Source organism: Perna viridis, chromosome 1, assembly GCF_037379345.1.
Source record: "Perna viridis isolate PV_CMFRI_1.1 ecotype Kerala chromosome 1, ASM3737934v1, whole genome shotgun sequence".
NCBI lineage: Eukaryota > Metazoa > Mollusca > Bivalvia > Mytilida > Mytilidae > Perna > Perna viridis.
Window position 1 is genome coordinate 4,927,706 of NC_142445.1, and position 20,165 is coordinate 4,947,870.

Genomic DNA, 20,165 nt, shown 5'->3' on the forward strand with positions numbered 1-20,165 from the left:
ATGGAACACAAACTACTTTCATGATTTCATTTTTGTTTAACCAGTTTCTCATTTTTCATGAGCAACTACAATGGTGTAAATGTCATTTGAAACTCAAAATCATAAAGTACTGCTATAAATAATCTTGTATATCTATAAGTTTGACACCAGAATGTGAATTCAAAATATTGTGACACTGGGATGGATGAGAATCTAAATTTCATTGTCAACACCACATAATACTTACAAACATTGAAGTATTCTGTAGATGTTTTATTTAAGAATAGAACTATAACTGTATTATGATAGCAAGACTTACCCTAAACCCATGCTATGTGCTAATTGTGGAGAGGACGGCCTTCCAGGAGCTAAAAATGTAATGAGACATACATTGGCATAATAATGAGGCATCAGCATTGTTGACTGTAACTGTCTCTTGAATAGAGCCAAGCTAATTAAAATTAGACCTGTCAATTGTTCCATTCAGTCACAGCATGTAGGATCTAGCAACACTCCATTTTACTTCCTGTTCAGATGACCTTTTTGATTAACCAATCATATTTTATCTTTCATGATTTTGAAAGTATTACTAAAAGGGAAAAACCCAAGGATTCTTAAATCTAATCAGAATGTAGAATGGATTGTTGCTAGATATGACATGCAGTGACTGAATGGAACAATTGATAGGTCAAACTTGAATTGAATTTGAATACAGCAACACTTATTTTAAAGTATTAAGTATGTTTCACACATCTTGTTTGGTTATGATACTCATTTTTCTGTATTATCTTCATTGAATAATGACAAAAACAAGAATACAATAAAACTCCTATCTTCATATATTGTAATGTTAGAACAGAAAAGTTTACACTGTAAGGAATTCTACATGATAAACAATTGATAACCTGGATTTTTTAGAGTGGAAAGTGTGTTAAAATATTTTTTCATACATTTAAAATGTGGATAAAAGTACAAAAGTACATGATATCAACACAAAGTGGCAAAAGCATAACAAATATTATCCTCAAACATAAAACTTACAGTCAACAGCTGGTTCTTCTATCAGAGATGGTGGAGGAGCAATGGCTGCTCCCATACCCCCTGTAAATAAAAACAACAATGTCATGCTGACTTTCATCTTTTTTTTTCAGATTCTCAGCAACTGATTAAATATTGACAAGAACTTTTTAATCACAGAGAGGAAGTAAAACACTGGATTGATGTCATCTGTTGTTTTAATAAGATGAAAACAAATATGAGATAACTGAGAACTGAACGTTTATTTTATTTTGAATGGCCAAGTTTGAAAGAATGAAAATATCATAGTTTACATGTAAATTCTTTACATTATCATGCAAATAGTAATTTGTACTGAAGTATCTGAGGTTCATAGACTCACCAGAAGGTCGTCTTGGTTTATCATAATCCTCTTCTTCCTCCTCATGTCGACGTCGAGCTCTCTCCATCTCTCCTCCGCCACCTCTATCATCAATTCTGTCACGATTTCTATCATTTCTGTCATTTCTGTCATTCCTATCACGATCTCTACGTCTCCTACTAAAATATCACACAGGTTGTAAGTCATTAGGAATATTACAAAGGAAAGTATATTTTTGCATTTTTCACATTCAGAAACTGAAGAGAGGAACAGCAACAAATAAATACTGACAATATTGTCATGACTAAGTTTGTTTTTTTACTGGTACTCCTAGATTTTTGAGACAGAAATAAATCTCTCACCCATTTATTATCAACTCTACTTAATGTAGTATTACACTGCTGACTTGAAGCACATCATATCCTCTTAATCCATTAAAGCATTTTTGAATTACTGTCTGAAAATTCTCTCATTTTATGAGTAAAGCAAATACTGGGAATTATAGTTAAATCTCATATTCCAAAAACTTGAACTCATGTCAATGGATACACACAGTCCATCATGAAAACTGCAGAATTATTTAAGTCAGAAGAATGAACCATTGACAGACAAGCAGCAGTATACCATAATATGTTCAATCAATAAATATAAATATATATATATATATATGTTAAAAAAAAACAGTAATTGTGTATACATGTGAATTACAAAATTATGGAATGACAGCTAAAGCATAAAGTGAAATCAAGAGATTTGTTTAGAAACATGGTAGAAAACCAATGTTAAACTGCAAAGCCCATCATATGTTATAGTGTGAATGAAATTTTAATGTTTTTTGTGGTTTGTCGACACACCCTATATTAATAAAATGATGTTATGGAACATTTTTTTTATCTAACAGTGACACCAATAAATAAATTCACTTATCTAAAAGTTTTGCAAAGTAAAAAATGCCAAGACACCACAAAAATGTAAGTCTGCAAAAAATAAACAAGCCATCTCAAATATATACTGAGAAGGAATTCTAAAGTTGGTGGTTTGGTGTGGTTTTGAGTAAAATATGTATAGTAATGCTATAGATAAACTGTTCCCAGGATTAACTCTATGGAAGTCTATCTTATCTAACAAAAATATTCACTACATTAGTCTCTTATCTAAATGGAACTAAAACCCAAATATCAAATTTGTTTCTTTAAACTACTTCCAACAAATATCCAGTATAATAATAAAATAATTAGTCCAAAGGCCTTAACTCTGCCAACCATAATTTGTTGTGACAAATATTCTATTTCTGCAACATTTTCAAATTTGGCAACCAGAATATACCAAAGTTTTTACTTAATTTTTTTAATCACTTCTAAATAAAACCATGGACAAAAGAATAACAATGAGTCACTAAAAGATTGATTGATTGATTGTTGGGGTTTAAAGCCTGAGCAGTAATATTACAGCTATATTCAGGTGAACTAACAGAAGAATTGTCATTATAATCATCTTCAGTTTTAATTGATATTTACAGAAAAGGGGTTATATCCAAAAAACAACATGAATTAGTTACTAAGGTCAGATCAGTGATGAATTAAAAGATGATAATGTTTTTTTTTAAGATTAGTTCCAGAAAATTATAAGAAAAGGCCTTTTTTAAATAACATTATCACACTAATAGAAAATATTTTACTTTTGTCTGCCATCATATGCAGGGGATAAATCCCCTCTATCTAGCTTGTGTTGTTTAGGGCCTGAATCATGGAATGGAGAGTCTTCTCCATGATTCCAGTTCCTTTTATATTTGCCTCTATCATCGTCATCATTTCTCCAACCCCTTTAGATTAAAAATAATTTTATCAACATTCTATAACATCAATTTACACAGTTGTTAAATTACTAAATCCATACAGTGTACCCTTTTAAATCCTCTGTCAATCAAGTTGTGCTATTTTTAAACAATGTATTAAAGGAGTTTCCTGCATTTTGATAGTAATTTTTAGAAAATACTCTGTGTTGATAAATACATCATGTTCTATTTTTGCAGTCCACACATATGTAGCTGGTTCATCAGGTGGCTTATTTTTTAGCCACTTGTCAGTCCGTAGAACTTAAAGTTCATGATGTCCTCTTATTTTTTCTCTGCATTGAAAAAATGTTCAGCACATACAAAATACAGGCAAATTCTTGTGATGTCCCAATGGCTCTCGTCTGTAGGAAGTTATCCTTGCCCCTTAAGAATACAGGTCTATAAAGTTTCTCCGTTTTTTTGGAGTGTTTTTGCTGGATGTGCCCTACCTACATGTTTTTGTATAAAAAAGGGCATTCTAGGTTAGAGAGACACACACTTATGAACCATTGTACACATGTACTTTTGTAATGGCATATCTATATTTTTCAGCATCCATTGCATATGGGGAGGGGGGTGCTAGCAGGCAAACTTAAAGTAGTTTACATAAGATACGGTGATTGAAGGTACCACTTGTATGGTCTGTCATCTTTAAAAGAGATCACTCAATACTAACAAAATATTTATTTAACTAATAACTAGAATAAATGTGTCCATAGGACACGGATGCACTATCCTCCCTAAAAGTCAGTGGAATATTAAACAGGAAAGGAATGAAGCACTTTGCAGAATGTCTCAAATATACCAGAATCAAACATACTGAAGCTTCAAACCAAATCTTCAAGTCCATAATGATTTTCACAGCAAATTTCAAACTATTACTGTGATGGGTTGCTGAAATTTAATGGAAACCTTAAAAGGCAACAAAAATGGTTATGGGAACAAGAAATAAGAGCATAACTAAACAAAGCTTACAAATAGTACAATACATCAAGTTGAAGCTGCAGTCCAAATTTCAAATCATTCCCATGAAGGGATGAAAAGATTCCTGCAATGAAAATTCACAAAACCCCTAAAAAAGCAACAATTCTGTTCCAGCAAACAGGAAGTTGAAATGCAAGTAAGCACTAAAGCTTACAATAAGTACAATCCACCAAGGAGAAACAGCATACCAAATTTCTAATCATTCCTTCGAAATCTTTAAAGTTAAGGCTGATTGGAATTCACTAGAGGTATTTATATACAGCAATAAAATTTAATGGCCATAATACCTAATAGTAGAGGAATAAAAATGCAGAGGTATCATAAATTTTTACATACATCGTAGTATGTCCATAAACAAGTATATCTAGCTACATGTAGTTGAGTCGAATACAAAATAATTTGTACTGAACATGAAAACAATTATATCCAAAACATTTTCATTATTAGATAATCCATTGTATGTGGGTAAGAGAACTAGTGCAAATTGAAAATACTTCATAAAAGTCATATCATGTTTGACCAAGTGTACATACATGTATTAAAGTGAACATTTTTTTTTAACAGGAAATTTTTTAAAAAATCATTACAGAAGCTGCCCCTGTTTAAACATTGAGATATGCCTAAATAACAGGTGCAATATATTTATATTTCATGTCTGATGGAGCTATTTTCTTTTTTATCAATTCTAGAGGAATCTTTACTCGTCACACTAATACTAATATTTTACTTTTGTCTGCCATCAGATACAGGGGATAAATCCCCTCTATCTAGCTTGTGTTGTTTAGGGCCTGGGATTGGAGAGTCTTCTCCATGATTCCAGTTCCTTTTATATTTGCCTCTATCATCGTCATCATTTCTCCAACCCCTTTAGATTAAAAAAGCATATCATTCAATGTCTAATCACACACCTATTTCACAGTTTATCAAGTGACCTCTCATTGTAATCTAGCAAAAGAATTCATTGTTTACAGATTTTCTTTTGCACATTGCTAATATAGTTAGGTCGTGTTTTTAATTGGCTATATCTGTTGTTTCTGTCAATTACCTTACTTTTATCTTAACTACTATCATATTTACTTTCTAAACTCTGGACTGTCTCTATGGTTACGAGTCCAGTTGTCATCGGACCTACGTCTAGGTTCAAGGTCGTCCGATTCACCATACCTCCTATCTTCGTCAAAATCTCTTCTTTTGTCATCATCACGCTCTTTCGTCTTTTGATCTTTTCTTTTCTTGACAAAGTCCTCATAGTCATTTGGCCGTAAAGGATCATACTCATCCATGACACCTGTTAGTGATGAGGCAGGATCTGCAGGTATGAATGGGGAATTGGCTGGAGCACCATCAGATATTCTCTCCAACTTTTAATTAAATGAAACAAGCAGTTTAAATTAATGCTGTGCAAAATAATAATTAAACTACTGTTCCAGAACTTACTGATTAAATTTAGTGATGACATATGAAAGTCATCAATTGTCCTTTTAACATTTTTTGAGTTATAAAATGAACTTTTATCATTCTGAATACTCACCCTGCCAGTTAACATGTTGAAGTGATATTCACTATTAATATCATTTTTCTTCAGATCTATTACAGGTGTCACTGAACTACTAGCAGCTTTCTGTTTCTAAAACAAGATTACTGATCAATTAATCAAATAATAAATGTTGTTATTCATATCTGTTCACCTTGTTCAACTATGTTGATCTTTCAATAAAAAGAAATTGAAATTTCAAATATCTTGGCATGTGTGAAAGATATATGTCAACAAGATCATTACATATAAACTGATTTGTCAGACAAAATGATAGAAGATAGAAAAACAGAGAAGTAACATGACAAAATGAATGTACTAAATAAATAAAGCTGGGTTTTTATGCGAGTTACCTTAGCTTGCATCAAATTAGCTTTCTTTGCCTGTAACTGTGACTGCATCATCTTCAGACTAGAGGACCATCCAGCTGAAAAACACCAACACAATATATTAGAAGATCTGTATTATTGTAAGATCCAATATTTTTAACTAATCTGTGTAATGAGTTCATCCAACTACACATTTCCCCATTTTTAAAAAATAAAAGTAATATTTCTCCTTTTTTAATTTTAAAGTAATAAAAGTTGCCCTGAGGAAATAATGAAATATAGTTTATATTGTTTTTTTTTTTTTGCTTATACAATCTTTTTTAATATAAAAACCCTTTTCCATCCTGTGTTTGCTAAATAAATAGGCCTGTTTTGCTTCATCTATTTTTTCCTGCCCAAATTATGAAATCATAGAAACTAAATAAGAATTTGAGTATGGGTATGTGGCTCTGGGTTATCTCTATGCAGTTAGCAAGGAAATGGTGACAAAAACTAAAATTCAAGTTGGATGATAAAAGTACAAGTACATGTATGTTTTTTTTGTTATTGTAAGATGTCGCTAAATTCAAATAATTCTAAAACTATATCATCAACTGAATATCCAAAGTTGGATTACCTTTGTCTGAACAAATGTTACCAATCTGGACATGCTACCCTCTAAAACTATATCATCAACTGAATATCCAAGGTTGGATTACCTTTGTATGAACAAATGTTACCAATCTGGACATGCTACCCTCTTATTAAGTTTTGTATTTTGGGGGGATAGGGAGAGGTTCTATTAATATTCTTCAAGACAAATTAACCTTGGTAAAGTTAATAAGACTTCCCCACATTTTCATTAACATCCTAATTTACATTTTTGATATACAGTTGATATGAACTATGATTTAAGAAAATGTGAAACATATACTTAGTACAAAAAATTCAAAATTCAATTTTTCAAGTCAAAATTTTTAATCAACTTATACTCTTGCTGCAGTTTTATCTAGGTACAATGACTATATTTTGCTTTTTATGTGATCAGTTTCTTTGCTACTTGTGTATATAAATTTATTTAATTCAGATTGTTTGAACCACAATGTACACTATTTCAATTCATGACCCTTTGGACTCTGATGTGGACCAACATGATAACAGGGTCCAAAGTCAAACTACATGTAGATTTTAGGTATACAAACATGTCGCTCTTCAGCACCAAACATTCTCCTTGTTAACTTAATTTCTTACCAACATCTGTTTTGGATGTCCCTTCATCTTTGTCATCTAAACCATCATACAGGGACATGTTGGTGATAAAAGATGCCTTGTTTTCTACTCTATAAATGAAATTGTAATCTTATAATGACTATAAAACATCTTTCACAGTTATTTCATTATATGTAACAACAATGTAGCATTATCATGTTGATTTACACTGTAATATCTTAATATTCTTTAGTAAATAATGATATGTTTTGCTACCAGGGAAGCTTTGACTTGAAAAGGTTCTGTTGCCAGAAAAAAAATCAGTACCTGCCATTTCTTTTGTTTGTCAATTTAAAGAAAGTGGAGCCAACATAGGTGCCATAAAAATTAATTCTTTTTATCAAAATATGACAAGAAGTCCATTGATGATCTATTTCAATAAAGTTTTCTATATAAATTTTATTTATGACATATGTCAGATTCACTTTCTATTCAAAAACCATCAGTAACTTGTTGCCAAGATATAACACCTCTATTTTAGTACTGCTCAAGATGAGAAAGAGGACTTATTTTGTTGACTATTGTCCTGTGTGGTCTAATTAAATTTGATTATTTTAAACAAATTTTCAATATTAATTCTAAATATTTATTCTCTGAATTCTCTTTATTCCAGGGATTTGTAGCAAACTACCATCTTTTATTAAGTACTTGACTCTTTTTTGTTCTCTAAGTTTTTTTTTATATTTCATAAAAGGACTTGATATTAGTAAAGCATGTGAAAAGGGAGTCTATTCCATATTATTATTATTTTTCTCTGCCCTGTCATGCCTATTTTTCTTTCTATTTATTTACCAATTTATCTGGCAAAAAAGTCACATGGCAATTAAGTGTAAACAAAAGTCGGTCATTTTCCTTCATCACCTCTAGCATTTCTAAGTGTTTTAGACACTTCCTGGTGGAATAAACATTGTAAATTGAATTTGATATACATGTAAATAAGTTTCTGAATAAAGATTTTAATTGAACATGATTGCACATCTATGACAAACTACCTCATCTTTTTTTTGTTGCGAAAAAACGTCTTTTCTTAAATTGGGAAATTTGGAATAAATGTTCCAGACAAAAAATTTGTAGTTAAGATAAATAATTTTATAGATGGTGTTACAATGTAAGCAAAATACAAGTGGTAAACATTTAATCAGAAACACCATATCTTACCCTCCGACTAATTATTGGGAAATAGTTACCGGTAATCTTGTGTGGGATTACATTTTGAGCACATTTTTTTTGACAAGGTGGGAAACTTTCTTTAGAGGTTTTTGGATTTTCTATCTGGTTTTGGATTAATACCAAGGTTATCAGTTATTCGAGCTACCTTAGTTGTCTCTAGTGCACTCTATTTAGTAGCACCTAAATTTCGGCTGTAATTCTTTAAGGAGAAGATTAAGTTTATGTGCAAGTCATAAATAGTGAAACTAATCTGTTAAATGTTCATGAAAATTAAATTGAAACAAAATAATTTCCTTTTCTTAACTAATTAATCGCAATTTATAAGCAATTTATAATTAGGGAATCTGAATTTCTCATGCCACCATGATCGGTTGAGCTGTGACATCACGAAAATCAGTTTGTAAATTGAAAGTAAATATGTAATTGATTACGATGTCCAAAGACAGCACAAACTTGGGACTTTTCCCCTATAATATCAACCCAAAATAAACAGAAGAGATTGAGGCACAACATGTAAACAAATGTTACACAATATTGACGAACAACAGGATTTGCAGCCAGAAGACTAATATGTCTTTGGAAAATCTAATGGCTACTTTTGAAGAATTTCCTGCTGCCAGTCAAAAAACTTTTAGAATATTTCTCTTTTATCATTTGTGCAATCGTAAGGTTAACAAGACATCATGTTTTGGTAATTAAGTAAACAGGATCGTAGAAATATTTATGGAATATTCTGTTTACATATTGTTTGCAGTACCTGTATCAGTACCAAATCCACTTAATGTCATCAGAAGCCAATAGGAAGCTATCAGAAAAAAATCAATAAAATCTGCTTATGATCTTCCTTCACTAGCTTCAGATAGTAGAGTTCTGCATGATGGCTATCCCCATATATTTCAAAGACTTCAAATTTTGCTTAGCCTTGGGCATTTTACAAAAGCACATTTTGCATTAAAGGTTATTTATTTTTGTATATACCTGTATGATTTTTTCATAAGTGTCTAACTTAGTGCAAAGGAGGTCTTTCCCTTTAGGTAGGAAAATCACAGTACTATCAAATATATTCATTCATTTCAAATACAAGTGAGGATTTACAAGGGAGACAATATCATAAACATTAGAGAACTCAAGTACATGAGAGTTATCCCATCAATAACGACAAAGATTGAAGATTCATTCAGGTTATTTATCATCTTAGCAAACCAAATTATTCAAGCAATCTAAAGTATACAGCTGTACCCTCTTTCCGATGTATACCTAGTTCTGATGTATTATTAATATCCCTTTCTTAACAGAACTGATTGCATGTGCTTGGGTCAGCGTTCAGAGGTTGCTGACACTGAACCCGGCCTGTTTCATGAAAACAACAACAAAGATCAGATTGCCGGTATTTCAGGTAATTTTCAAGTTTTAAGCTCAACATAGAGTATTTCCAAGTTTTCCAAAACCTCTGTATGCCATATTATGTAATCCCTTTTATAAATGTAGAAAATATGCATGAAACCAATCAATCGATATTGATTTGTTGTCTGCCATTTGCAAAGCTTCCCAAACAACAATCATGTGACCAAAATACGTCATGTGTCATACGAATCAACTATGGAAATCCAGATTAACAAAAAATAAACATTTTCTGAGGATTTGACAAATTCAAACATATTTTCCCTCATTTTAAAAAACATTCTGCTTAGAAAAATTCAATGGAAACTAATAGTTAAGCAGTATTTAACAGTAGACAATTTTCACAATGAACAAATTTAAGCTAATTTGGTATATTTTTGATTTACAGATATATAAAAAATGAAGAAAAAACAGTATCACCCTGATGCTAAGCTTCTGCCTTCAATGCAGTACAGAATGGATATTTTTTGTTTTAGTTTTTTTTTGCTGCTGTTGATTTTATTGAAGTGTTCAAATGTATAAATGATTTAATTTTCTAAGGTAGAATTCAAATGAAAAATAAGTTGCACAAAAATGGTATATGAAATACTTATATAAGAATATTTAGATATTTATCAATTAAAAATTAGCAAGTTTCAATAATCTAATGATTGAGATCACCAAGTATATCAATTTTAAGTAATCTAAAATATTCTAAATGATTTCAATTCATAATCAATTTCAATCAAATGATTATTTAAATAGAAATTGAATTAAGATAAACATCATTTTGAAATCATTTGCCTTAAAATATGAAGTGTTTAAATTCTCACATATAAATATTTCTCCTTAGGCTTAGGTAGTAAAATACATTTAGGTCATTTCTGAAAATTTGGTCTCATTTTGTTGAGATAAAGCCGTTTTGAGGCAATCCGCACAGAAATTTCTAGTGTTTTGTCATAAAAAAGTGCTTATCTTTTAAATCCTTGGTGTGTGGAGGTTCAAGACATTTATAAGTAATTTAGCGATTATTGTTATAAAATCCAGTAGCCATGGCATCATACTGAAAAAAACATTACTGAGTTTTAGTACAAATCAGAGGTGCCTTTCCAAAACGAACAGCCAATTACTATGTTTTATAAAATATCAGGCACTTAGACACTAACACTGAATGAAAGCATGCATGGAGTAGGTTGAAAAAAGGCAAAAATAATAAGATTTATTCTCTCACAATTTTAGTTCCAAAAGTTTGTTCGAAATAAGGTATTTTGGAAACCATTCTTCCTTTAAATTACACCTGTTGACCATTACATATACATCTATTACATCTGTCTATGTATAAATGCTTAACTACATTTAAACAGTGCACCTTAATTTAACTGTATAGTGCACCCTTGAACAGACTACAAAATAGATTCCATACAATTATTTTTGTCCAGTACTATATTTTTTCGATAAATCCAATACTAGCATATTTCTATTTATTTAGTGGAAATGTATTGTATCCCACATGGCTTCCCATACTTGTTTAATCTCTGAACCTGAAATGCACAGAATTGGGGTACAACAACAATAATGGTGGACATGCACATAACATCATTTACAGAAGTGGAAAGTAGAATGTTCAAATTTTATTTTTGTAAATAGTATTTGCGTCGTCTGGTCAAATCGGAAACTCGATCGGAAGAATACTCGATCGGAAGAATATTATTTTGACCAACGGAATGGGGGTATCCCAGTATAATGTGAAGAACTACAAATGAATTAAAGAGTGGAATTCTACAGACTACACTCTCCCACCACTGGCATTTGTGTCTTGTGACCAGAAAACACACCATGGGTAGATTAGATAGAAAACAAATGCTTGAGCATACAATTTGATAAAGCGTTTTTCAAGTAAAGAATCTAATGCGTATGTTTTGATGATACTTAACAAAAGGTAGCATGTTCGTTACATTTTTACCCTGTATATGCAAAAAATCAACCATGAAACAACACAGAACACAAGTTTGTCTTGACACACAGACAGAATACGAGATTGTAAAGTTTGAAACCAAATCGGAGAAATTCGACATACTTCCGGAATGTACACAATTATTTTTTTACATTGGTTGCGTTCGGGGTTTGACCTGTGGTCTTGGTGGTAAATTTTGGCAGGCATATTTTTTTTAAAAGTTTTTCTCTTTTTGTGTTATTAACTTTTAATTTTCAAAGATAAAGATGATTCATTTTACATGTTTTTTTAGACAATAAACTAGATTTTCTTGCACAAGTATATTGGTTGACCAATTTTTTCAGATAAAAAAAGCCTGATGCAAGTCAGATTATTTATTTTCACTATAACCTTTGCCAGATTGTTTATTTTCTATAATGGAATGAGAGTCCAAAAATTCATTTTTTATAAATTATTCAAATATAGAACAATAATACTAGACATGCTAAAAGACTACATAGGGTTGTGGTATATACATAACCGGAATACTTTTCCCAGTATGGTGAGCAAATTGAGTGGAAAAATCATAATTGAAGTCATGGTCAGAATATTTATTTTCAAGCAACTGCCAGAGTATTTATTTTCTGGCGTGATAAGGCCAGATATAGGAGAGTTCATCGTGATGTCATCACTTACCTGTGATTTGGTTTTGGTTGGCAAAAAATCCATTGAGTGGCATAGGGTATCAACTTTAAATCATCATAACTTTTTCATTTTTAAAGATAATTGAAGAATTCTTTTGGTTCCCAACATTGCAAATAAAATGTTTATCCATGGAATTTTTAAGTAAATATTCAGTAATTAGACCATATGTACATACAATTTTAATTATAATTTTATACAAAAATAGAGGTTTACATATAAATATCACTACAAATTTATTTTTTCAAGTAAAACAGTTATAAATTCACATTATTTTTTTACTTAAAAATAAATCTGAAATGATAATTGCATGTAAACCTCTATTTTCATTAAAAATTAATTTTAAATTTTTATGCTCATATAGTCTTACTGAATATTTATTTTAAAATTCCATGGATTAAAAGAGTTTTATTAGCAATGTAGGGAACCTAAAGAATTTTTCAATTATCTTAAAAAAATGAAAAAGTTATGATTTAAAGTTGATGCCCCATGCCACTCAATGGATTCTTTGCCAACCAAATCCAAACCACAGGTAAGTGATGACATCACAAAGAACTCTCCTATTTTATTTCCAGTATAATGAGAGTCAGGTTATTTATTTTCAAAATCTGCCAGCCCCCTCCCTTTCTGAATCAAATGGTAACAAATGTCCCCTTAGTAAATTTAAGTTAAAATTTACAAAAAATATAAGTTCAGATATTCTACATATTATATCCATTCCATTACATCTGCATATGCTAAAAATAAGGACAGCGGAAATTTAAGACCCCTATTCATAGAGCAAATTGTGAAAATTGGCATCCACATAAAATTACTCGCTATATGGTGATTCTTGTCAACATGCACTACATATGATGTTTTTGTGGAGTCTTGAATCTTGTTGCATACCAGGTTTCATGAAATTCTGTTCAGTAGATTCAAAGTAGTTGCTTTGTGATTGACAGAACCAATGTTTCCCCACCGCAGTAGACATAATCACTAAGGTTCCTTTATGTCAGAAAAAAATGTCTAAGATTCTTCAGTAGTTGCTTGTAAAATGGAAGAGTTAGCAATAAAAAAAAATTGGGGGGGGGGGAATTCCAGACCATTATTTTGTCATTCCAAACATCATACAAAAATCTGAAGCAATTGACTAAATACTTTTCAAGTTATTGAACAGACAAGGTTAAAATGCCCCATACCTGCCAAAAATGGCCACCACTTGGAAATAATAAGACCAATATTTGTGAAAATTAAACTTGACCTTTATTTTGTCGTCCTAAACATCACATTAAAATTGGAAAGCTTTTTAAGTTATTGAACAGACAGTTTGACAGCCACCTGGCTGTTGTATAACCGATTTTTTCCTTTGGAAAATTTGGTTAAAAATTAACACATAGGCTTGCTATGCAGCCCAACTAAATTATTTACTATTCATACTGCATATTTGATAGTGGGAACAAGCCCCTGTGATGTACACGAGTAGTTCTTACTAAATTTAGTACATACCCCATACTACTGATATTAAACCAGAAATATGAACTATAACACTACTCACAATTTTTTTTTTAAATGTGATCACCCTAGCTGTACCTAGTGTTATTTTTTTTAAGCCATTGATGAAGTTTTAGATATTTTTCATGTTTAATGATTTATATATGATAGAATTCTTCTGTATGTTATGGGTAAGTTTTTCTCCTCCCCAACCATGGTATCATGACCATTGTGTTATGAGTTCTTTAGAACAGATTGACTAGATTATTCTCTTAGTGCCTTGACACAATTTTAAAACAGCTGTCTAAGTCTATCTGAACATGACTTTACATTACCAGATACAAATTTAACTGACTATACCTTCATAAAATGCTTAAATCATGGCAAAGAAAATGATCAATTCCTATTTTTTTGTTTGTGTGGTTTAAAGGTTATTTCCATTTTAAATACTTTTTTATTAGGTGATTAAAAATCGTCAGCAGCATGTAAATGATAATAAAACACAAGACAAATAAAAGTTTTATTTAGCACAAGGTAAATTCGCACCAAAATTATAGAAATAGTTAATACTGGTGGGAAAATATAATTGATATGCAATGTAAATTAAGGAGTCTACATTTCATGATTACTTATAAAATGCTGTTAGCTGTAGTACCTTTAATAATGTACAGAAAAAGCATATAAAACAGGTGATCTTAATATAGTGGTTAATTTTACATAATGCACGACACAGATATCTTTTCACCATTATGACAGGTTCCTGTTCAATACAGGTAGTTACTTAAACAGGTTGAACTGCTACAACATTTGCTTGAACTGTAGACCATACAACATATGATACACATATATGTATATAAAGTGCTCATTTACACCACAACATTTTTTAAGTTAATCATAAAATGTGTACTGTTACGATGTAAAATAAACAAAACTTAATTATTAAATAATTAAATGTAACAATTGTATACCATGTTTCTGCCTCTATGAAATAAAGGTCTTAAAAATAGGTTCCATGGTTCTCACAAGATCGAAGAAAAAGATAGTCTTTTATTCCAAATTTCTAAGTGAAAAAAAAATCATAAGTTCTAAACAGTAATTGCAGTATTCACCATCTATGGTCCAAAGTATTGTAATGTAATAGGCTTTGTAGGGATTAGCTTCATGAGACCAAAGAGGTAAAACCCTGACTCCAATCAGAATGTTAGTCATCAAAGACTTTTTATATTATCTGATATCAAATCCAACGTGTTTGTGACTATGAGCTATGAACCCCAAAAAACAATCACAGTATTAATTTTGGGGCATGAAACCTTGGGGAACAATTTCTGCGATACATACACTTATACTCAAGTTATTGTGAAGAAACCCAATTTCTGTGGTCCATGCCTCTATAAAAAGTGCAATTTTTCTATTTAGGTATATGAAAAAAATCAAGAAGACTTGAAATATTTTTACTATCTTTTAAATATCAAAAAAAAAAAAAAAAGACAGACATACTGACATGAGGATCAATATATACTCCAAACTCAATTCATCAGAACCATATCACATATTTAAAGTGTATACAAGATCCAGAAACCAATGCATTACAACCATAATAATTGGTGTCGGTTTAAAAACAAATTACCTCTGTAGGTAATATAATATTCATTGACCTTAACAATTTTTTGTTGTTGAGAAATCCAGTAGTAAATAAGACAAAGTTCCCATTTATATCAACATACACTGGTCGGTGAACCAAGTAACTTATTTTAATGACCTTGACATTGATAAAACCCTATCTGTAGCAGAGATTTGGATTGATTAGGAGATTCTTGACTAGAAACTAACAAATAAACAACTTCACAAACTGCCAAACAATTCACACAATTACAGATTAAAAATTCTAAGAAACACAAAATTGAACAAAGAGAATTAACAACATTTCAGATGTATTAAAGCAGGTTACATTGACAGAAATATCCATTAATTCAGAACAATGTACAATCCTTACTTAATGATAACAGGAACATTCCATTATCAGAGTTGTCTGTTCTTTGTATGAGGTATCATGGAAAAGGTTATTTCATAAATACCCTCATTCTTTATACAGTCATATAGTGCAAATTTATTTTACTCCATATAATAGTTACATGTGACGCCAGAAGAATGTAGAAGTTTTAAAGCTGTTACATTTTTAAAAGTAAAATAAAAAATGTATTTTTTTGTTCCATTCAACCCATTTAAAATGGAGCTACTGGTATGACAATGTGAAGAAACCTTTATTCCAAAAAGAAAGTCAATGAATCATCACATAAAAATGCAAGTAGAGAAAATTATTAATACTCAAACAATTATGAGACATTGAGAAACTTTTTGAAAAAGTCTTGTACACATCTACTGATGTTCTGTAAACTCAGAAATTAGGCCCAGGATTTTTTTGTTACAAAAAATGTCGCCAGGTTAAAATATTTCCTTGTGGATTTTTTTACACAATAGCGACAGAAGTAGCCTAGATATCACAAAAAACGAATTACCCAAATACATATAATAATTTCTGAATGTACAGTTTGAGGAATACAAACAACAACACCCATTGCTCATATGAGTGGTAGAGGTCACTTTGCTCAACTTAAGCAGATATTGAAAACACAAAAAAAATATACTAACAAGTAACAGTTCATAAATATATTAAAAATTTAGTAAAAGCACCATAGTATACATTTCCATACAATCCAAACACAATTTCACACATAAAACAACAATGAAACACATATCTTCAACATGTTCATAATGGGAATTTTACACAATTTTAAGAATTCTTAAACATTAATTTGATTACATAAATACTCAATACACCCACTTTTTATAACAGTTTTATTACTCAATCTAGTGGCCTAAAATTAATCAATTATTCAAACTTTTCAATGGTTCATTGTACCACTTTGGTTATACTGAATGAGAAGTTGATGAAAAAGATCTATAAGTTATACCAGAATACAAATGTTTATGTGTAGAATTAACTTTATTTCAAAGAATAACTAATTAATGAATCAAACATCACCTGTCTAATCATAAATATTAAGCTTCTAAAATTTTTAAGGGGGGATATCTCCCCCTAAAGATTTTCTCAAAGCAGGAGATTTGCTGAGATTTTGTTTTCATGATCTGTTTATGTTTATCAACAGACCTTATTTGAACTTAAATCCAATTTCACTGCCACAATTTCTTGTAACATCCCCTCCACTTAAAGATAACACACAAAGTATATTACAATGAAAGTAATGGTCTATTACAGGTTGGAGATCAGTTTGCTTTGACAAGAATTGATTATGATTTTAAGCTAAAAATTCAAATAAAACAGGTGAAATTTTCTAATGCAGCTAAATCTCCTGCTTTGACATAGGTAAGGTAAGCAGGAAATTGCTGAATTTTTTTATGAAATATCGGGAGGCTTCCGTCGAAAGGGGGAAACTTTACACATATGTCTAATTAATTTTGAAGTGTCAGAAATAATCAAGAAGTACAATAACTGCTGCAAAATACCTGTAGGATGATAATGCCTAATGATTATTATTTAATACATTTAGAAACTTTAATAATGCCTGTTATTTGTTTCTAGGCTAAATGTCTTAGAAATTAACTTGTGGAGTTAAAAATATGGACATTAGTATTATAATAAATAAAAGATAGCTATGCATCATAAAAATCTTTTTATCTTTGAAATAAATAATTTATTTGATTTGTAATAAGGTTCTGATTGCTTGGTTCTCTTTGGACTAACTAGGGATATTTTGGTCCTGATGTTGATTGGTCTGAACTCTCCAAAATAATCCCAAACAAAATAACATTTTGATTATGGACCAATAATTAATATTTGGACTGCATTCCATTTGAAATTAAATTAAAAGGATTTTTTTTCTAATTTTTGAACATGTTCTATGAAATTACCTGGTTTGCGCCAGTTTACACATTTTATTAAACATTTCACAGTTCTTTGGTCTAAACTACTGCTAACAAAGTTATTTCATAAACCCTGTTCAAAAATTAGATATATTCTTTAAATATTAAGGATTATAACATACAGAATGAAATAATAAAATGGATGAGATTGATAGAACAAAAAACAAAACATGGGACAAAACACAAAGACATAATATCACAACTTAATGAGGTAAAACAAGTATTGAAAGGTCATAGACACAAAAAAACTAGAACAGCATTGTATTTTACTGCAGAGCTTTTGTAGAGATATATCCTATACATACAGATATGTAGATATTATACAAACAAATAATGGAACAAACCAAACAAAAACAAAAACATAGAACAAAAAAGCTGAAAGTTCAAAAGAAAATTTTTGATATAAAGTAATATTGAAAGTGACAATTAAAATAGCACCAGCATAAGCAAAATAACAATTGGATATAAGTGGTCTTGTGTTACTAAAAAAACTGAGCAAATAAAGATGACAAAAAAGAAATTGCTAATTTTCTACATAACTAATGTCGGTAATGTTACCATACAAATATTTATGGAAAAAAAATTCTTTCATAATAATTTCAGCATTTTATTTTTATATCATTTTTAACACTATTAGTTCATTGAAAATATATATGTTTGTATGATTTTGCAAGATGACAGATAATACTGCTCCATGTATGTTTGATCAACCTCAAACTAACACCATATAATGTCATTTGTTTGTCCCAAATTTGGAGTTTATCACATAAACACACAACATTAATATCTAGAATCAATAACATATTGCTTAATATTGGGTTTTACCCTAACAAACAATGAGCACTACTCAAAAAATTGCACTGGTATAAAAGGAGACAAATTTTAACACATTGTCACAGGAGAAATACAAACTGTCCCTCTCTTAACATTTCAAATACATTTTAATCAAATAAAATGCATTATAAAGAAATAAGAAAACCTGTCAAAAAGCAAAGCCTACTGTAAACATAATTCATATCTTAACAAAAACTAACTGAGTATCTCATCTATAAACAAAGCCTACTAAACTTAACACATGTTTCTTAAACAAGTTTTCTAAGATACAGAATTATTTAATATTCTGAAAGTTTTCTCAGATACAGAAATATTTAATATTCTGAAAATTTTCTTAGATACAGAAATATTTAATATTCTGAAAGTTTTCTAAGATACAGAATTATTTAATATTCTGAGTTTTCTCAGATACAGAAATATTTAATATTCTGAAAGTTTTCTCAGATACAGAAATATTTAATATTCTGAAAGTTTTCTAAGATACAGAATTATTTAATATTCTGAAAGTTTTCTAAGATAAAGAATTATTTAATATTCTGAGTTTTCTAAGATACAGAAATATTTAATATTCTGAAAGTTTTCTCAGATACAGAATTATTTAATATTCTGAGATTTTCTAAGATTCAGAATTATCTAATATTCTGAAAGTCTCAAATAATTACTTCTGTATGTTTGATCTGGTTTTAAAATGAACACATCTTCAAATAAATGAGTAACAAAGGACAGATATGCTTACAATATACAATTTCTACTGTTTGCATATACCAGCAGATTCAATCAAAATTATCACCACTAATGGCATAGCACATCTTAGTAATATTTCAAGTATGCCAACAAGCAATAATAAGATAAACCCTACATAAGAAATCATTGCTTTCAAATATCATTTGGCAAAGATAAACCCCATAGTATATCTCTTTCATTATCAATAAGAAAGTTATCCCTTGTTTACTCTAATATTAAACAGCTGATCGTTTGCTTTGTTTAGTCTCTATCTCATTGTAGATTTTCAACATCTCATTCTCAAGGTCGTACCATTTCTGTACTTTACTGAATGGTTTATAATCCAGGTCAATCACACTGACAGAAAACTTAAACTTCCTTCCATGTCCATCAGTAAGATAAGGACCTTTATACTCGGATAAACTGGAAAAAACATATCTAATTATGAAGTCGTCACAAAAACTAATGTTTCAACAGGATGTGAAAAAAAAAAGGAATAAGAGTATTTTTTAGGCTTTAGATCTTTATCTTCTGTTACTCAGAATGGTCGTTTCAAACTCCAGACTGTGATTTCTTTGAGTTTTAAAAGTAAATATCATAGTAGAGGATTAAAACGTACACTTGACCAGTAACTTATCCTGGTGAACTTATATACAAAAAAATCATGTCACATTCTGTAAAGCGTTTAGTAAAAAAGTCAAGAAAACTGTTATTTCTGTGAA

The 20,165-nt window shown here is 30.2% G+C and overlaps 2 protein-coding genes across 8 annotated transcripts in view; both read right to left on the reverse strand.

Moving 5' to 3' along the window:
- The window catches only part of LOC148626958 (splicing factor 45-like), a 30,024-nt gene extending 14,334 nt beyond the window's left edge, over nucleotides 1–15,690 (reverse strand). For 2 of the 7 annotated variants that reach the window (XM_088564621.1, XM_088564638.1), the window contains exons 1-10: nucleotides 11,800–11,873; nucleotides 7,269–7,357; nucleotides 6,063–6,136; nucleotides 5,707–5,802; nucleotides 5,253–5,536; nucleotides 4,903–5,040; nucleotides 3,036–3,179; nucleotides 1,379–1,536; nucleotides 1,021–1,080; nucleotides 299–347 (exon numbers count right to left, since the gene is read on the reverse strand). In XM_088564621.1, the coding sequence (XP_088420747.1) occupies nucleotides 299–347; nucleotides 1,021–1,080; nucleotides 1,379–1,536; nucleotides 3,036–3,179; nucleotides 4,903–5,040; nucleotides 5,253–5,536; nucleotides 5,707–5,802; nucleotides 6,063–6,136; nucleotides 7,269–7,326 (1,061 nt within the window). In that variant the 5' untranslated portion in view covers nucleotides 7,327–7,357; nucleotides 11,800–11,873. Of the gene's footprint in view, nucleotides 1–298; nucleotides 348–1,020; nucleotides 1,081–1,378; nucleotides 1,537–3,035; nucleotides 3,180–4,902; nucleotides 5,041–5,252; nucleotides 5,537–5,706; nucleotides 5,803–6,062; nucleotides 6,137–7,268; nucleotides 7,358–11,791; nucleotides 11,874–15,599 lie in introns of those variants that run through there. The other 5 variants (XM_088564627.1, XM_088564632.1, XM_088564624.1 and 2 more) reach the window with 5 other exon arrangements.
- LOC148626959 (inositol-pentakisphosphate 2-kinase-like) overlaps nucleotides 14,452–20,165 on the reverse strand; it is a 48,984-nt gene continuing 43,270 nt past the window's right edge. Inside the window, exon 14 of the mRNA XM_088564619.1 lies at nucleotides 14,452–19,866. Coding sequence (XP_088420745.1) covers nucleotides 19,680–19,866 — 187 coding nt within the window. The 3' untranslated portion in view covers nucleotides 14,452–19,679. The remainder of the gene's footprint in view (nucleotides 19,867–20,165) is intronic.